The sequence below is a fragment of the Sipha flava genome, unplaced genomic scaffold, assembly GCF_003268045.1.
Source record: "Sipha flava isolate LNK unplaced genomic scaffold, YSA_version1 45_pilon_pilon, whole genome shotgun sequence".
Classification (NCBI taxonomy): domain Eukaryota; kingdom Metazoa; phylum Arthropoda; class Insecta; order Hemiptera; family Aphididae; genus Sipha; species Sipha flava.
The window spans coordinates 1,148,791-1,170,521 of record NW_020273227.1 but is presented as its reverse complement, the minus strand read 5'-3'; the positions used below and the strand labels follow the sequence as shown (position 1 = coordinate 1,170,521).

At 25.9% G+C, this 21,731-nt stretch overlaps 1 protein-coding gene across 2 annotated transcripts; it reads left to right on the top strand.

The window, feature by feature from the left end:
• The first annotated feature begins 5,495 nt into the window (after nt 1-5,495).
• Nucleotides 5,496-21,119, top strand: LOC112689654 (ATP-binding cassette sub-family G member 4-like). Of its 2 annotated transcripts, none has more exons than XM_025563462.1 (12): nt 5,496-5,684; nt 11,117-11,256; nt 14,731-14,848; nt 14,916-15,105; nt 15,177-15,322; nt 15,407-15,645; nt 15,709-15,831; nt 17,909-18,018; nt 18,734-18,902; nt 19,024-19,124; nt 19,198-19,353; nt 20,683-21,119. In XM_025563462.1, exons 2-12 carry the CDS (start codon nt 11,127-11,129, stop codon nt 21,028-21,030), a joined length of 1,830 nt encoding a protein of 609 aa, XP_025419247.1. In that variant the 5' UTR covers nt 5,496-5,684; nt 11,117-11,126; the 3' UTR covers nt 21,031-21,119. The 2 variants fall into 2 exon arrangements, with proteins under 2 accessions (XP_025419247.1, XP_025419248.1); XM_025563463.1 differs by lacking the exon at nt 5,496-5,684 and adding an exon at nt 5,696-5,845.
• The last annotated feature ends 612 nt before the right edge of the window (nt 21,120-21,731 follow it).

Here is a 21,731-nt window from a genome sequence, read left to right as displayed (position 1 = left end):
TCAATTCCACTCACCCCAATATATATGCCGTCATTGTAAAATTAAAATAATTACTAACAGAAACGTACATTAAAATAAATAGCCTAAATGCACCATTTCAATTTCAAAATACAAAAACTAAAAAAAAAGAGAACTATTAGAAAAAACGCTTACAAAATATAAAATTAGGAAATATCAATGAGTTAACACATGGCATTTTACTTAAAAAAATAGATTTATATATTATTACGATACAATTTTTTACTTATATTTTACTCAACAGTTTTACTTGTAGTTTTAGATTTTTTACACTTAGAAATTTACATAAATACATTTTACATTAATTATATAACGAATTTCATACTATCAAAAATAATATGACAATGAAAATAATTTTTGGAGTATAATAAGAATCGCCTCTTCGTGGTGTCCTCTGGGTAATGCTAAATGGTTCTCAAAAATATTATAAAAAAATGATATGTACATTTTTATCCGGGCTGAGTTTACACCTAAATTATTTTTACCTGAAAAAAACACGGGCCGAGTTTACAATAGACCTTTTGAAACATTTTTTCCTCAGGCCGAGTTTACATAGCCCTTAGAAACCATACCATAAGTGATGTAACTTTGATTACTACCATACGATTTATCTGTCGGCGAAATGGATTTTGATGAAATGAGATTCGAAGACATTGGTTTTTTACTCATTCCGTATAGAACCGATATATTTGTTGGCGAAACGAAATCCGGTGAACTGGGATGACATTGTAAACTTTAGCGTAAAGGCTATTGAATATCAATAGTCATGAATTCATGCGTTATTGTTGTGAACAGTGTTCGTTTTTTGAACTTAAATAAAACACAATTTAAATTTTATAATTATTTAATCTGTTATAACCTACCAGGCTAAAAACTCGTAAACTCTATCTACAATACAGCTCCTCCCCTGCAGACAAAAATATGAAAAATCGGGTCACTTGGTGACACTTAAGAAAGTATTTGGAATAACTCTGTGAAAAAAAAATTGGAAAAAAGTTCAGTAATATTATTAGAAAATTAAACATATAAAAGACCTATTATTTTTTATATATAAGTTTATATAGTTATGTCCGTGATATACTGTGATTCCGTATCCTTAACCTAACCTTACGAAAAGTTATTAATTTTTTCCGGTGGTTGCGATTATAGTTTTAATGTATTGATAAGTACATGTTTATTTGAGTACTATATCCATTGACGTGATTTCCCGGGCGATATTTACATATAAGTTAATTGAAAATTTGGTTGATAACTTATGAATAATGTTAGTTCATCGATTTACGTCTTCGCCGGTAACATTTTTGTATCAAAATAAAAATTTTGTCCAAAGATAATACAAATAGTGACACAACTGTATATACATTCTACAAAAATCTTTACTAAGTAAACATCGATTATTTTCTTATTGATGTCAACAAGTTACTATTATAAAATAAATTATTACAATATTATATTCGAAAATTTGGATAAGAATAATTGGATAAAAATTAGTTATATTAAAACCAGAGAAATCTTGAGCAAATCTATAAGGATTAATTTTAAACTATACACTAATTTTTAATTTTTTTTTCGACCCGATTTATCTTTCCACCTCTAACATACAATAATTGAGATTAAAAAAAAAAAAATGTTAGACATATAAGAGCTTTAGGCATATGAAATATTTTAGTATAGAAAAAACAACTACAGAGTACACCTGGTAATACGTGAACTTATATAATTTTCTGGTTCGTCAAATAATTTCACAACCTACTGAAATTAGATCTTTCACGCTTTGACGAAAACCCTATGTAATATGTACTCTGTAGTTTAGTCTATACGAGTATATAGTTTATGTAGTCGTATATAAACAGGTTCATATACTATTTTGCAAATTTGTATTCGAGTATTCATAATAACATTTTTAAATTATGAGCCTGGCGTCAATAACTTTGTAATAATATACACTGGCAAATTTCGAATGTGCTCACCGCATGCTTAAATATCCATAATACAATGATACATTTTAACTCTTCTTGAGATTAAACTCCGGAGATATAATTATATGTACGGTATGTTATATGTATGTTTGTGTGTGTGTGTGTGTGTGTATGGGGAGGGGGTTACATATAGTTTTCGTTCATAATTTAAGACCTACTTTTCCATTACCGCATCCATCCCAACACCGCACTGCGATTACTGTAATAATATTATCGTTCCGTTTAAATGGTATAGCGGCAAAACGGGAGAAGAACGAAGGACCGAGTGTTGTTGTATTATTGTTGCTGGGGAGGAGAGTGAGATGAGAGACTGATCGAAATGGGTTGCTCGTAGTTTATCGTCGCTCCAAACCCAAAGCACATGTGCGGCTTGTGCGGTGTTCATGATTTAAACGTCTTTGTGCAGCTAATCTAAATAGTCTCCGTGCAGCTATTCGCTTAAAAAGCTCGAAACTTACTACGATGACTATAACGATGAGAGAATTAGACGAAATTAAAAAAAAATCGATTTAATATGAATAAAAGTTATAAAACACAATATTACGATTTTAATGATTTTTTTTTTTTATATCCTTTTATGTAGAATTTTTTCAAAAATAATCTTGAATCTTGCACACCTTTACATTATAAAATATAATGTTATTATTAAACAATTTCTTTGGAAGCTATATATAATTATAACTAGTAACAGTACAGCCGGGATTAATAATTACGTATTTGTTAGGTATATATTTTAATAACATGGTGCGTGTAAAAGTAATTTTAGGCATCTTATTATAATATACTTTGATTAAAAAAATACAGTCTGTGTATGTTTTTTAAGCGTTTATTAAGTATAAATAAATTTACTTTTTCAGACTTGTATTGGGACTCAACAAATGGTTAATACTTAATAATTTGATGACTTTTAAAATTTATTTTTCAAGTACATAATTAAAATTAACAATTTAAGTTAATAATAACGAATTAGTTTTCAATTCAAAAAGTTTCTGTATGAAATTATTTCATGTATGTTTCTTGTATGGAGAAGGCCATGTATGGAGGTCAAATGGTATTCTAAAGAAAGTTCTGGAAGGAAAAATCAATGGAAAAAGACCTAGGGGTCGCCCAAGACAGCGCTGGATAGACAGGGTTAATGAAGATATAAACAAGTGCGCCCAGGGATTAACTTTAGAAGACAGTATTGACAGAGATAGGTGGAAAAAAGTAGTAGAGGCAGCGAAAGTCCTTCAAGGACAGTAAAAGCTGAGGAAGAATAAGAAGAAGAAAAATGTTTCTTGTATTAATATATCAATAACAATTTAAAATTACTTGTAAATGTTTTACTTTTTTTTTTTTCTTTTTTTTTTTTAATAAACATTACAATTCCTTAAAAATAATATCAATATTAATAGTCAGGACTGTATAGAAATATTTTGTATATTACTTAAACTATTATGAAAATCATTTTATATAGGTATTTACGCGTATACGTATTCGGGCGCCGCGGCGAGTGCTCATTAGCGAATTGTTCGATCTTATTATTATTGTTATTATTTGTTGTATCAAAGATACACAGCATGCAATGGCACGGGCGACATGGGCGTCCCCAAATATTTTTCTAGAGGGGGGGGGGGGGGGGCAAAATTAATTTCAAAAATAAATGAAAATTTTTTTATACATTTTATTTATAGTATATTATTATATTTCGTCATTATTACAATTAAAACATTACAATTAGATATTATTATAATACATTAGTCTTTTTCATTAAATATAAATTTCAATCTCCGTGGACTACCAAATTTTCTACCAAATTGTGTCAGAGCATTTTCAATAAATTTTTCTTTATCTGAATTTACTTTTTCTCCATGAACACTCAACATGCATATTCTACTCAGTCTATCATCACCCATCGTTGATCGTAACCATGATTTAACATGCCTTAAAGTACTAAAAGAACGTTCTGCTGTACAGCTTGTAGCCGGAAGAGACAAAAATATTTTCAAAGCAACAGCTATACTTGGAAAAAACGTACAATTACAATTTAACAAATCGATGAAATCAATATCTTGGCAGTCTTTATTTTGCCAAAAACTGTACCAAATTTCTGCTTCAGTTTGTAGATTATCAATTTTATAGAAATCAAAAATTTTTTCAATGCTCTCAAAATACATTTTTTTCTCCAATTTTTTAAAAATGTTGGGATGAAGATATTGTAGTAAAAATGCATTATCAATTCTTTTTTTAAAACGTTCTTTTATAGACTGTAATATTGATTCAATATATGGTATAAAAATTGATTTGAATCATTCTATAAATGATTTTTAGAAGCTAATTTCTCATTGGGAATTTTACCAATTGCTGTGGAAATAACATTCCAGGGGGGGCAAGTGTCTCGTCTTGCCCCCCCCCCCCTGGGGACGCCCATGACGGGCGACGACGACCATCTTACGAGATGATCTATCTCGTATCTGTTTCCCGATTTTTTCCTCTTTAATTAAGTGAATTGTTATAATTATTGTTTATCACTGTGGAATTATGTCGGTGATTCTTATATAATATTTTTGTTCTAATTTTTATATATCGATCACAATATCGCACTGGAATTTTTGTCGTTCGTCGGTTGCAATAACACGTTTTTCGTTGTTTTTTCTTAACGCAAATAGCCGACCTAATACGAGTGTTGTTCCTTTTCGTATGCTAATTGTAAATGTTTAAAAACATTTCAATTCCATTTATCTGTACTACTTTGTTTGAGTTTTGAACATATGGCATTAACCGCCTTTAGTTGATTTTTATATGGACAAATCGTCATTTTTTGTGTATATTGCGTGTGTACACAAATTTATTGTGTTCACCATTTATTATATTGTTTTATATTATTCTTTCTTATCGTTTCTGCTATTGAAGCGGACCTTTTCTTATTTTTCTCGTTGTTTGCCATTATTATTATTATTATTGTTATTGTTATAATTATTTTAATATTTTATATTATATATTATTTTGGTTGATATTGCATCAACATAAACATATTTTCATTCGTGCAAACACCTACTTTACTTTGAAAATGTATGTATAATTAATTTAAGTAGAGTTACAACACAATTCGAGAGAAATTATTTTATTTTGTGAAGTACATAGAAACGACTCAACAGTTAACAGATCAAACACATGTATGAAATACCGAAAATACATTATAAATACTTTTTGTATAAATCCGTTATCTTAATTCCATCGAATATAATTTATCGTAAAAAATTAAATATTTATTATAACCGAGGATCGAAAATATAAATGCTTACAAATCTGATACCTACGTAGGTACAATTATTATATATAATTGTGTTATTACATTTTTTTTTTTTTTTTATTTAATATACGTGTGTCGGAACTGTTGATGATCCATTGTTGATAGTATGCGGGAAACGTGTCTCGTTATGATAACACAATCCAGAGGTCAAAATGCAGCCGTTTTTATTAAACTGTTTCTTAACACTGTAATGGTACGCGTTTTGTTAGTATATTAAATCATATTGAACCGATACGCTGTATTCCCCGGTCAGTCGCGTGTGAGTGCAGTACGTGGGACCGTCCGTCGTACTAATACAGTAGGAACCAAACACCTATTACAGTCGTAGCCGATGCATCAATATTTTCCAATCACATTTCACTCACAGATCAACTGCATAGTTCACCCTAAGCAAGGTAATTTCAGTCGGAAATTAACTAGAGAAAATTATTGGTTTTTCTTTTCACCGCACCCAAACACCGTTGTTACCATATTGAACACATATTTTTCCGGTAAAATTTCTCGGACAATCTCGTTGGTCGTGCAGAATAAAAGTTTTCGTTCCTTTTTTTTAAACGTAAGTTTTTTACTATCTCATCCGAAAACTTTTACACTTTATTCAAATAAATTATACATGCAATGGTTTCTTAAGAAAAATACCATACAACTTTATTATATATAAATTAAAAGGGGGAAAAATGTTGATTAAACTGAAACTTTTAGAGTTCATCACACAATTCATGCGTACGATTTTTTTGTGTTTTAATGTCGAGAATTTCTCATTTAGTATACAATTTTTTTCCGACCTTTTTGCTTAATTTACACAAACTTGAAAAAAGTAATTATAAAAAAAGTTGTACTTAAAAATATATAAACGTTCCATCGTTTTGTGTGTGTGTGGTGTGTATGTACATATATATTCGATTAATTGGTGAAAATATTATTTAAAGGGTCAATTGTTATTTTCCTGGTAATTTTTTGTTTAAGTTTGTTCATAAATGTATATATATGTATATTCTCGTATATATTAATATCAATAGTGAGTCTACGTATTTGAAATTGTAATTTTATCAATAATAATTAAATGATACAAAAATACATAAATGATAAAATATATTCATTAGGATTTTGAAGAAAATTACAATAATTAATGGCTGCTTTAGTTTTTTAAATGCCGCAAAAAATCATTACCTTAATTGATTTTCGAACTGATTAAATGTTATCAATCTATTAAACGGAGAATAAAATAGTTTTTTATTCCATTATATAAATATATATATTTATAAGAACGATAACATACATTTATTGTTACTAAATGAGTATAGATAATTATTGAGTATAACATTAAAATTATGTATACACAGAAACTTCCTGTTAGCTTAATTATTTTACATTAATTGAGCGTTAGATAATTCCTATCAGTTAAAAAATATTTTGAATATTGAGAATATTAAAGTTAAATAATATTAAAAATATTGTTTTTTTTTTTTTTGTTCTTTAATAATTAAAATATATATTTTTCAGATTTATTACAATGTATCTTTTATGCAAAATTATAAGCTAAAATGATAGTTTATATTTTTATTTGCTACTAAACATATTTATTTAGTGAGTTGCCTTTTACTAAAGGTTGCCATCTTACACAGCTAACTTCTCAGTACTTGAACTTAAGTTACTATATATTTAAGGTTATAATGAACGGATCAAATGCTTACATAATATGTTTATTTAATGTTTTTCCGTTTAATATCACGTTAAACAATCTACTTCAATAAATAAATAATATAATGATGAATGGTTTATAAATTTTCTATTAATAATGTGAATTATATAATATTAAATTTAAAAACAATAAATTACTATTTATATTTAATATCAGCAGTTAAAAAATACACCAATTTCATACTGATGGTCCAAAACTTAAATAAGTCATTATTTATATGGATTCAATAATGTAGTAACGTAGAGTAGGTAAATGTATTTTCACAATAATCAAACGGATAGCAGTATATTACATTCGTCTATTATGAAATGAGTTATAATCGATATTTTATAAGTTTTTTTAATCGTTTTTCGAGTAAAAATTAATATCATCGTTGTAAAGTTCAAGGTATACAGTTTAATATAATTATATTAAGTGCAATTGCTTTAAGTAAATAAAAAGTCAGATTATAAATGTTTAAATTAACACGTTTTAATATCATTTTTCTATACTATGTACCTACCTATACTTAGTTTATTTTATGTAGGCACGAATCGTATACTTGTACATAACACAAAAATCGTTATATTCATTTATTTTTACCAAATTTCTGAAGTACATAAAAGTCGGACAGGATATAGTAGTGAATAGTTGTATTGGCTTCACCTCACTTATCTTGAAGTAGGTAAGTGTTCTTGGTAAAAAGTTGTCATAAAGCACTATGGAGATTTTTATTTATTTTATACGATTTAATAATAATAGTTAGGACCCAAGTATTATTTAAAAAAAATTAATCTTAAGATTTTATGAAAATTGTAGTACTATGCAGGAACACCTCCTAATTGGTTAGTCTAAAAGATAAGTAAATTAATAATCACAAAATGTTATTTCATGAAAATTAACTATCAAGCTGATATCTTATTGGGACTGGACTGATTGTAGTGTAGAAATATTAAGCAATCAAGTAATATGTAGTATTATAACACCTTATTGAAACCAAAAACTATAACAAAGAACTTATTTGTTTTGTAAATAACATAAATCGATGATTATAATGTTTACAATAAATGAGAGTGTAAAGTATTATAACTAGTTTAAACATGATTCTATGGGCCGTTGAATAATTTTAACACACATTCATTACACTCATAATATTTATTATACATATGTTTTGTTGACAACATACATAATATAATAATGTATTTATTAATCAAATCCATCCACGTTTGATTGAAAAATATATGCATCTATATTTTAGTTGATAAAATTGATTTACCATAAGTTTAAAACAAATTATATTACAAAAACAAATAAAATATAAAAAATAAAAATATATAAAAAACTATTACAAATACTTATTATAAAAAAATATTTATAGATTGCATAAATTAAAAATAAATGTTAAAAAAAATGTTTTTTTACAACAATGAAAATAATTCGAATCAGCACTGTTTAATGAGAATTTATATTTCGCCCAATGCAACCTAAGTTATTGACAAATAACAATATAGAAATATTAATTTGTTTAATTTCCATTGTTATGTTCTAGAGGTTATTGAAGTGAAAGCCTTTGTCACGTGATTGTGTATATGGTAGGTATTTGTGAGAAATAAAGTGTTGTTAACACTACTATTAATTTAATTTGCAGCATTGTACATCTATTTATTTAATGTTTGATGATCAAACGCTTTGAGAATAAATTTAATTAATGTTTGAGGTTGCTCTATAAAATGAGTGTCATAAAATTAGTATGGATATCGAGAAAATGAAGTGTTGCTTAATTTCTGGAATAGTTATGGTTTTACACCTATGAGAAATGTTTATTCACAAAGTTGGCGTAAAATAAAATACATTCCTCGTTTCACTCAGCATCTAAAATGTTACGAGGTATTCTACAAGATAACACTAAATAGTCTTATAAATATTCATTTAGGTTTACTTGAATGTTAATAATTTTTTTTCTGACACTTTTGGAGACGTATAAAATTGTATTTTAGCTCTATAAAAATGATTATTGTTAACAAATTATAGAGGAGTATTATTTGTCGGTATATTATAAAAATTAGGCATTGAAAAGTAATTTAAATTTATACTTTTGTTTTAATAATTAATGTGATTAATCAAAGTTTCTAATGAGTCAAATGATTTTTTTGCGATTAACAATGAATCAGTATTATTTTTGAAAGAGAACGGAGTGTGCTAAATTAAATTTAAAATTGTACATGTAATAACGTACATGTATTCTCCATAAGACGCTTGAATCATCTAACACATTTTTACATTTTTCATATATATTTCGTACTTATGTTACCTACGTACCTACCTTGTATTTGTTGATATTATACGTATTTTTAAAATTATGATTTACGGCAATTCTTATGATGAATAGGTACTAATTAGCAATATGGCTATAGTCATTGGATCCAATAAAGTTATACGTCATCTCATTTTAAAATTATTATTTAATATTTCAAATAATAATATTTTACTTATATTTGAGTTCTGTCTCAGATAAAACAGACTACGTCTTATTTTAATAGATTAAAATATAAATGATTTTGTTTTTAATGAATTATTACATTGTTTTTGTGTAATTTATTTACACATATGACGTGGTTGTACCGAGTTTAAAATTGTTCCGAATAAAGCAATAGTTTCAATGGAGTTTTCTTTAAAATGTTCGAATTATTCATATATTATATTAAATGAAATATTTTAATAAAGTATTATTATTAATAAAAAAATATTAAAAAAAATATAAATTTTCTTTCGTAACTATACAGTAGTAACCCAATAAAGAAATGAGCTAAAAATCATTTAAAAATACGCGGAATTAAATGTTTCAACTTGCTACAGTACCTACAGTATTATTTTTTATAAAATTACATTTTTATTGTATTTAACAAGGTAAAATAAATGTATTTATTTTAGGTATTATTAGACTAATTAATCTATATCGATTAAATTATAATAACTAAAGTAATTATTGATCACATTACCTAAAAGTTTTATAGTTTATCATTATTTATGGTATTGAGTGAAGCAAAAAACAACGAGCTGTAAATTTTGAATTTAAAATATCAGTATATTAAAACTTACTCGTACTTACTGGTCAGTACAAAAGTTGTAATTTAATTTTATTCGAAAAGTCAATATTCTCCTTAGATTAATATATTTAATATAGGTATAATTAATTAGTATTATACATTGATCTTGTAGAGATGTAAGAGCTAACAAACTTGCAACAAAAGGCTTTTATGAAAGATTTTCAGATTTAATAAAACTTATAGTTCTCAATTTAATATGTATTATTCACTTGGATGGCTGCCTCATATTTTCTGAATAATATAACTTTTGAACATTCATTCCGATTTTTCACTTGCTATATTTTTGGATACATATCCTATATACTTATATAGGCATTTATTCATTAATTATAATTTAATTTGGAATTAAAATTGTCCACTACCCACAAGAAATGCATGAATCAGTTATGCGTATAACACTCAATTATTCCAAATTGTTTAGAAATCAAAACTGCTAATCGAAATTCTATATAGATTTTGATAATAAATCATTAAATTAGAAAATTTTTTTTTATTTTATTTGTTACTGATTTCAATCAAGCTTATATAATAATACTAAATATTATGAATCAATCGTAAGCATTTAAGAATATACATTGCACATTTAACTATGTTTATTTTAAACGCTCCGTATGCACACAAACAATGAAACAGAACCCAGAAGTTTTGTGTCCTCGTAGCAGGCCTATTATGATAATTGACGATTTTTGATAAGTATTTCTTTGTCCATATGCCCAGGTTATTTCAAAGGAATTTCGAACCCTTTTATCACACAAACAGCTGGCACTACCGAATATTTTACCAATCAAGTGGGGAAAAAACGTATTATAATGTATTATAGAATCTAAACTTATACATTAGTACACGTCCGTCCATTACAACATACCTTGACGACCGACCTTCGGGTTGCAGTTATCAACACTTTTTAAAACGATAATAATATTTGTAAACCTAGTTGGTTAAAATAATAAATGAATGCATATGAAGTTTTGTTTTCTTTAACCATTGTATATGTTTGAATGATTAGTGACAAATGTTCTATATTTTTCACATTTTATAGCTGCGAGTCTATGGAGTCGAATAATGATGCAAACAGAGTATGCGAGCCAAAAGGGTTGTTCATCAAAGACAGGAAACAAGAACCAATCGAGCTAAGATTTAGCAACTTGTATTATACAGTCTCACTTGGATTTCGAAAAGGTGAGTTAGTTCTGAATTGTTATTTATTTTAATAAGGCTCAAGTTTTTCGTGTTTAAAGATTTGTACTTAATAAAGAAATTTCAATAAATTAAAAGTTGAAAATTAGGTAGTTACTCATAAATTTAAGATAATTATTATTTATGTATTATAATATTTTACATTTTAAAATTATGTTAAAACTACAAGTATATATTTATATATATATTCATGGTTAATTAAAAATTTTTAACGGTTATTAATTATTTATTTTAGTTCAAAATTGGCTTACAATCTTTATGGCAGTTATAAATTACAAATATTTAAAAGCAGATAATGAAGATACTTTGAGTATTTTAAGCGAAAATTGAATCTGTTACGTTTTTGAAGATTTTTATAAATAAATTAAAGTATAATTCTTGAAATATATTATGGTTTAGAATTTAAATATTTTTTATGATTCGATTTAAGCTTTTTAATATGTATTTATAACTTTACTTTTTCTTACGTTTATCAAGAACAAAAAAAATTCATTATTTTATTATCAATACCTATAATTTATTTACATTTTATGAAAATAATTATTATGTAACTTAAGGTTACTATAAGAAATTGAAATAAAAATTGATTTTATAATTATATACTGAAATATAAAAGTAAAATTATGTAAGCTCTTTTAATCATTATTAATTATTAATTTATATAAGCAAATTATGCGTTACTGAAATTTGATTATAAAATATTAATTTGATTTCCTTATTTTTCACTAAATTTATTAGTGTAATTTGAAATGATTTTTCTTAAAAATAAAAATTTTTATTGGATTATTTATAAAAATATTTATGTTTATGGTCAATTAATTTAGTGTAATTTTTGATATTTCGTCATTTTACACTAAAACGATTTTATATTATAAATAATTTATTATGATTCTATATTAATATAATTAAAATTTAAATATAGTAAAAATACATTTTAATATAATATTTATTATTTTCAGTTTTGTTTAATTCTGTACTTTTTTTAATAATTTGTTGTACAAATTTATATCTGGATATTACAATAATATATTTGCCGACTAACCGGTTAAAAAATAACATAATTTTCTTTATACTAATAATAATATTTTACACATTAAATCAAAAAAAGATAAAATAAGTATTTTTTTCCCCCAAAAGTGGAATACGATTTAAAATATAATATTTTTAATAATCTTGTCAAAATAAATAAAAAGCAAAAGAAAAATGAAATAAAATTTAAAGAAAAAACAACCATACAATATTAAAATATAAAGCGAGATCGTAACAGCAGCGGATTGGTCTACCTAAAAATTGGGGATTTTCACTATGGGCCGTTTCTTGTAAGGACTGCTATACTTTTTAATTTTTTTTGTTATACATTAAAGAATCAAATATGAAGGTATTATTTTGGTAGGGGAGACTTGGGTAAGTATTCAAATCTAAGCATCAATGTATTTTTAAAATATTACACATTAAGATAAATACATACATTTTACAAACATGTATAGAGGAAATTTTTAAGGCTGTTCTAAAATAAAAGTCAACCCCTCAGTTATATTTTTAAATAAGTTAAAATCGGTGTTGTACGATTGAGAATGTTTTAACTTTTTGGTAACATGGTTGAGAACGATTTTTCGAACGACGTTGTCCTTTATCTTTAAGTTAATAATAAAGATAATAAATAAAATATTGTGGTTTATGCATAAGATATTAAAGTGTCAATAATTATTAGTATTGCCTATAGTCTATAATAGGTAATAACGTATTGTGCGTAGTGTTTATTTTGGTTAAAAAATGGAAAATATGGAAAATAATGCAAGTACAAACCTTGACAATAATGAAATCAATTAAAAATAATTGCCACTGGCACAAATGGTAATAGTTTTGCTGGTATTTCAAGAATATTTTTATTTTTCCAACTTGGTCCAGGTGTAAGCTCTTTATTTATATTGGTTTTGTTCTGTAACTTGGATGATATTGTTTTGCAAATATTTTTCAATATTTTCAATTGATCTTTCTATGACTTTCGCCGAAGCGAAATCATGATCTGAAAAAACATTTGAGTTAAAGAGTTTTATTCTACAAACACTAAAACCTTTTATGGCATTTCCTATTGTAGCAGCTCGATTTTATGCTTCGCTAAATGTTTGTCCAATATGTTGATCATTTATAGTATATCCCGGGTTATTTCCCATAGATGTGTCACAAGTTTGATTGTCATACGTTTTTAGAGGGACGAAATCCATAACATCGTAATATTGCGTTCACGACAAAGACGGATGGCTTGAAAATAAACATGTGATACGTATTTATACTGAATTAATAATATAGGATTTTGAGAAGTTAATATGACACGCGTACAAAAATACTCAAGATAAAACAAGAAACCCTTAGAAGTTATCCATTCATTATCAGTATCAATGTCAGCTGAACCAGGAAGTGCTCCTTTTATTACCTGATTATCCATTCGTTTTCATGCAAATATTAGGAGAGGTAGTAGGTATACACCTGCACTTATTCCTAAAACAGTGATATTTTTCCACGTTCTGCAAATACAATTTTTGTTTACCAGTTAAAAAAATAACTTTTGGTACTTTAGTTGGCATACAGAATTATCAGATTCGCCCACATTAAATATTTGGCTAGCATTAAAATATTTTTCAAGTTTAATTTCTTTTATTTTGTCAAAAAATAAACCATCATTTATTTTATTGATTGCCATAAGTCAACCAATAGAAGTGGCTTCTAATTTTCTAACACTAAAGTTATACTTAAACATAAAATTACTCATGCAATCATCACCTGTTAATTTAGTGTGGGTATTAATCCGGTGATGAATATCGTTTTGGAGAGATAATAAAATGTATTTATTACTTATGAAAAAGGATTAGAACATAAAATAAAAGTTTGAATTGAAATTTAATTGGTTAGAAAATATTTAACGATTGTAGGAAAATCGAAAATTTCAAGTACAATTCAACTATAAATACCTCAAACTTTATTAAAATAATTTTCAATATGAAATGTCTTAAACTAAAACTTTAATATTATTTAATGAAAATTCGTTAAAATATCCGAATTTGCCAAAATTTAATTTCATAACTTATAAACCATTTTTGTAAATTTCCCATAATTTTTTTACAAAGATAATTATATAAATAAATTAATAAATTAACCAAATAATCTTGAATAAAACTGCATTGAATGTAAAATTATCACATAAATCATTTTTTATAACTCTATTGTCTTTTTTTTGAACATCTATTTCTATTGTATAATATATAAAAATAATACTGTGATTATAAAATACGGGATATTTAATTTTTTTTTTTTTTCAATAACTATATACACAATTTTGTTAAGCCATTCACAAATAGTTAACCGATTTATAAATAATTATATTATAAACGCGCGGACTTTTACGACTTTATTTAAATTATTTTGTATATGTTTATTTATTATTTTTATTAAACCTAGGTACTAAAGATGTTCTTAAGAATATCAATGGCATTTTTGCACCAAATCAATTGGTGGCTATTATGGGACCTTCGGGAGCCGGTAAATCTTCTCTCTTGGATGTTTTATCTGGATACAAGTAAGCGATTTATTGCTTAACCGAAAGAAAATCATACTTGAACACATATATGATTTGTTTGTTTCAGCTTGAAAGGTGTCCGAGGAAACGTTACGGTCAACGGTAATGAAAGGCGTTTAGACAGTTTTCGTAGGGTGTCTTGCTATATCCAACAAGACGATCGTTTGCAACCATTGTTAACAGTCAACGAGAACATGCATATTGCCGTAAACCTTAAACTCACCATGGACAAGTCTCAAAAATACAAAGATGCCGTGGTAAGATGATTATTTAAACTTTCAAAGAATGTTTTTGTGCAGCGTTTTGAGTAGTGCTTTATTTAATTCAGGTAAATGAAATTTTATCCACTTTGGGTCTTGAAAAAACTAAAAATACGAGAACCGTGAGATTATCTGGCGGTCAAAAGAAAAGACTTTCAATAGCTCTAGAACTAATTAACAATCCAATGGTAATGTTCCTAGACGAACCAACGACGTAAGTATATACATAATAAAAATGGATTATTAATGGGTTATGACAATTATTAGCTATGATTATTTTTTTGATTTGATCCTTAAGGGGTTTAGACAGCTTATCGTGTTCCCAATGTATATCACTTTTGCGATTGCTAGCTCACCAAGGAAGAACAATAATATGCACAATTCATCAACCCAGTGCATCACTGTTCCAGATGTTCGATCAAGTGTACATTCTGTCACAAGGCACGTGTTTATACCAAGGATCTACTAGCAATTTAATACCGTATTTATCAAAACTCAAATTGCCGTGTCCTATGTATCATAATCCCGCTGATTATGGTAAAAAAAATCAAATAAGGTTCAGTTATAATTTGAGATCTAAATTTAATGTATAATATTTAGTGATAGAATTGGCTTGCGGTGATCACGGCAATGATAAAATTGAAAAAATGGCAAAAGAAATAGAAAATGGAAAATCTTTAATTTGGACTGGTCTTTCAGATTTGCTTGCAATCAACCAAACAGGTATTGTCAATAATATAATCGCGATTTTGTTATAAGTTATACGTAGGTAAACCAAAAATCAATTAAGTTTTTAATATTTTCCTTTATTCATCGATCTTTATTCATCAACTTAAATATAATTTTATTAAAAAAGCCAATATGGTCATTTATTTTCTATTGTACAAAATAGTTTTTTCATTTTACTTTTATTCGTGAACTTGCTGAATTACCTAGCTTCGTCCGTGAAAATAAATGCTTATCTATATATTAGGTTCACTGGCACAATTGATACTTGGGGACCCTAAAGTCAAATATAAAATGGATTTCCCTAACCAAAATTGTAAAAGATCTTAAAAATCCCAAAATACCTGACTTTCTACAAGGTAATCAAAATCAATGCATCGTTAATAATTTCATAAAATTAAAAATAATTCTACATATAAACTAACTATTTTTAAATATTATTAATTTATAAGTTAAAATTATATTATTTCTAGAGCTTTTTGTAAAAAATCATTTACAAAAACTTTAACTTAAACTTAATTACTCTTAATAGTAACCGTCTCTACAACACCACTTTCTCATTCATCGGCTATGGCTTGACGAGCTGCCATTACGAATTTATATGAAGCGGAAGAAATTTGAATATTTAAAACACTATTCTTGGTCCCTATTTATTTATTAGTCATGATAATGATTTTATAATATTATTAAATCAAAAACTCGTAATATAATACACTCCATAAGATATTAAAAATATTAATTATATAAAACTATATAACTATATAAATATATATAATTTTTACATTTTAAGCTATGGTATACATGAATATTTATAATAAAATATAGAAAAAATCCAATTTTTTTTATTATTTGTCCATCGAGCAGCCACTTACATTATTAGATCCCCCCTCGGACAAATCAGGGGCCCCCAAGTTTCACTTTGCCAACTCACCCACTAGTTGCACTACTGGTCAGGTTAGGTTACTATAGGCAAATAAAAATATATATTATCTTCGTTTAGTAAATTTCATTGTAAATTGTACAATATTTTTTTAACGATATTAGGAGCAACAGACAAACGCCTTATTACTTTATTCTCATTCACTTATCAAATATATGTTTGTATAAACTTTGGTTCTTCTAGATTATTGGGTAATAGAATTAGACGAATGGTAAACTTGATCTTGAACATTAAATGTTGGCAAGTTTTCATGTTTAATTTCTATTGCACCAAGCGAGTCATTTAAAAAACCGAAAATAATATTTATACTTTTTTAAACTTTTCGATTATACAGTTTATTGATACCGAGGAAATAATAAAAATGTCAATAAACTAACTTCATGGCCATCTGTTTTCTTCAACTCAGCGTTTCCATTCTCTTCTTATTGTATTTTAAATGTAACACTTCGGTAAATTTAACACTCAGAAAATTTCTTGATGAATCTCTTATATAGGAGATATAAAAAAAGCGGCGAATGTCGTTTTTGGAGGAGAAGATAGTCACTTTTGGAAATTATTTTTAGTAAAGTAAACACGTTTATCATTTTCTAGATGCACATTTTGGTGTATGAAGAGGTGGAATTTTTATTGGTTTTTTCGGTTTTTGTAGCAACAACATAACAACAACTGCCCCCTTTTAGACATTATCTGAATGTATTGATTCTTCTCTTTCTTTTTTTCGCGAAAAAGGTAGCATATGTCTTTTTCCTAGGTCTAATCTATCTTTGCACAAAATTTCTTCAAAATCTGTTTAGAAATTTTAGAGTCTATTGGACACAAATCGCCAAATACGTCATATATTATATCATAGTAACAAAATTGTCACAAATGTTAGACTTATTCAGTAGATTTTCTAAAAATTGTCTTTCATACAAACCTTGTTCAAAAAATTACGAATACAAAAAAAAAAAACTGTCAAAGTTTGGTCAAGTTATTCTCAAGTGATTTTCTTACATACAAGGGGTAATTAACTTATATATTTATAGAATCTGTTATAGATGAATTATATTTAAAAAAAAATTTTATCGACACTTAAGTTTAAGAAACTTTTTTGAGATTTTTGATAGTTGTCTGAAAAACATTTTTTATAAACAGGCGAATCTCAAGAACAATCAAAAGAAATCAACAATGTTCATGAAACTTCTTTTAATAACCAGTTGAAATGTTTATTGCATCGAGGATTTTTAAAATGCAAAAGAGATCCGGTACGTGCAAGTTTTTTTCTTAAAATAAAATGTACTAATGAATTCAGTATAAACTATAATAAAGATTATATCATATCTCATATATTCAATAACATATTTCTGTATAAATATTATGTAAGTGAACAAATGACCTTATGATACAACAGCAAATTATTTTTTAGAATCAATTGAATTATTTTATAAATTATCTATCAAATCAATTTATTATATCAGTGTATTAATTTACTTGTGTATAAAATAAGTAATAATAATAATGGATATTATTACTTATTACTTAATTATTAAGTCATTGATCTTTTATTTTTTATATTTTTGGATTTTATCCACAGACCACATTAATTCCCATATATAAGCTTGTACTGTGTTCTATTTATTAGTTAATTTTAAAGTTTGTGATATTTATTCTTATCAATAAAATATAATTCATTAAAATCGATTATTAAATAATTATTTTGTTTAATGGTTTATCTAATGTCATGTTAAAAAAATGTAATATGAATAATTTTATATTTTCTACTTTATTTAATTAATCATATTTTTAAAAATGTTAATAAATTAATAAGTGACGAATAAAAAACATTGTTATTTATAGAAAATAAATGATATAAAACTTTAAGTAGAAATTTTGATTAGAAAACAACTACAAAAAATGATTCCATTCTGGTCAAATATAACTAACGATAGTAAATAATTGAATTTTATTTTATTTTTCTAGGATTTGACTTATCTACGATTGGGTGTAAATGTAGCAGTAAGTATATTATTAGGAACACTATTTTTACAAATCGGTGATGATGGCAGTAAAATTTTTGACAATTACAACTTACTATTTTCTATTCTCATGCACCACGTTGGATCAACATTGATGTTAAATATTATTAATTGTAAGTTACGGTTTGTAGATATAAGTTCAACAACAAATATTAATGTAACTATAAAATTTATTTTTGTTAATAGTTTGTATTATTTTGTTTATGGTGAATTAATTTCATATAATTTTTTTAGTTCCTGCTGAAATTTCTATACTGACGAAAGAGCATTTTAATAGATGGTATTCGTTAAAATCATACTATATTGCTACGAATATACTTGATATTCCTATAACGGTACGAAAATAATAACTTGTTTAATATCTCTTATTTTGATTTTTGAAGCAGTAATAGAATCGTTATGTTTTAGACGATTGGTTGTTTGATATTTTCCGTGATAATTTATTTAATGACAGGACAACCATTAGTTTGGGATAGATTTTACATGTTCACATTCATCAGTTGGTTAATGGTGCTGATTTCTCAAAGTTTAGGCTTCATTATCGGCGCTTGGTTTAGCGTTATTGTAAGTATTATCAATATGTATTTATTTATTCATTAAATTCATTTTCCTGATTGTTGGTCATGTCGACATTTCTGATTCCTTCGAGTTCTTTTGTTATGGTTAAGTTTACTATCTTATATGAAACCATTTATTTTATAATTGACTACTTGTATATATATATAATAATATAATCAATTTATTTAAATTATAATATAATCAATACACAATCTCGACAGACAGCTTGAATTTATACGTACACAAAAATTGAATATATATGAGAAGGAATTTCTCGTTTAGATATTATCAATAAAGTATGAAAAAAAATAAATGTAAATTAATACGTGTATTATTTTATTAAATTTTTTATCTTTTTCAAACACTTATTTTGATTTTGATTTTTCACCTATATACCTAAGTCATTTAGTTTTTTTTAATGTTTAATTGTGCATGATAATTATCCAATTTATAATTTTAAAAATGAATTTGATCTTTTTGTTAAAATTATTTTTTGATTATTATATGTTGTAGGATTTAACAATATTTTTTTTAGGAGGTAGTTTTAAATCCTACATAGATATAGTGTTATCTTTTTTAGGAGATAACAATATATTTATGTAGGATGTTACCTAAATTTTTAGAAGTTTACCATTCCCTTTCCAGGAATAGCTAAATACTTAGAGATAACTCATTTTAAAAACAAGGACATTTATTTTCGATATCTAAACTAACAATTATGTATACATACTCAGAAATATGAAATATCCGAAGTATTTTCATTATAATATATTTATTACATTACAAAGTTAATAGTATACATTAATTTATTTGCTGACGTAGAACAGACCATATTAATTGTTAATGAAAAAAAAAGTTAATATAATTACGTTTAATTGTGATAACAGTCTAATTGGTATGTTGAAAAAGCTTTTTCCTCGAATCTCTTTTGCAAATTCGACGGTTAATGGAATTGCCCTTTACAACGTATGATTTCATAACCTAATTATTTACTAATTTTAATTATAAACGTTTTAATTTTGTTATATTATTATTAATTAAAAAATTAAAAACTGTAATTCAATTTTTCTTCAAATATATTTTTAAATTACTTAGTAAAATTAAAAATGTTAAGGCACCTCATGTAGGTGTTTTTAACTTCATTAACTTTTACCGAAAATAATATTGAAACATTAAATATTAAAAATAGTCATACATTGGGTTAAATATTTTTTTTAAATATTATTAGTGTACTGTAAGATGCCAATATTAGAAATAATAGTATATTAATAAATTGTGTTTTAAATATTTCAAAACATAAAGATAATGATTGAATTTGTTATGGAATGTTTGTAGAATGGTAACTTCGTGGGCCCCATTATTGTCGTCTTGTTGATGATGTTCAGTGGATTTGGCGTGAATCTGCGAGACATCCCGTATTTATTGAAGTGGGGAACGGAGATATCTTTCTTAAGATATGGCCTGGAAGCTTTAATAGCCGCCATCTACGACAAACGTGGTATTTTGCCATGTTACGAACTGTATTGTCATTACAAATATCCGGAAAAATTTTTAGAAGAAATCGCCATGACCACTGATAAATTCAACAAAGATGTGTTTGTATTGGTCGTCACTCTACTTATCACCCGGATAGCAGCATATTTCATGCTACGACTTAGAGTTAAAGCCAGAGTGTCGTTTTAATATTAAAATTCTCACGGTTTACCTGGCAAGAATTACTTTATAATTTATGTACACATAATTATCAAAGATTAAATTACGTGCCTATAATTTTTAACTTTAGGAAACATATTTAACCTACGACGACTAAGGGACAATCATATTTATTTACTATTATTTCATTTAAATGATTGTTATATTTTTATTCCAAATTTTACGGAAATTATTAAAAAATAGTATATGTCATAAAAGTAGCATGTAAAGTTTTGACAATTTTGTAATGTAATATTTTGTTTTTCAATGGGTAAATTTATAAAATTTACTATAAAATTACTATAAAATTTATTAAAATTTTTAATTTCTTTTTCTTCAAAAAACACTTTTTGCTTTATCGTGATCTATGTGTTATCTACTTTTAGTAATATATACCATACAACTTAAAGTAAAATAAATATTTTCTAGTTTTAAACAATATCCATTCTAAGAACTTTTAAGTATAATACGTTAGTGGTTATATTCTTTGTTCAATTTTGTATATTCGTTTTACAACGAAAGCAAAATATTTTCAAAAAATAGTAAAATATTTTATGGTAAAACTTTTATATATATATGTACTACCTAGATGCATCTACATCTAAAAACTATTTTTAAAGAAATTCAATATGCTCTTACTATTTTTTAAGTATTGAAGTGGATGAAGTATTAGTAATGTATGTAAGTAAAAT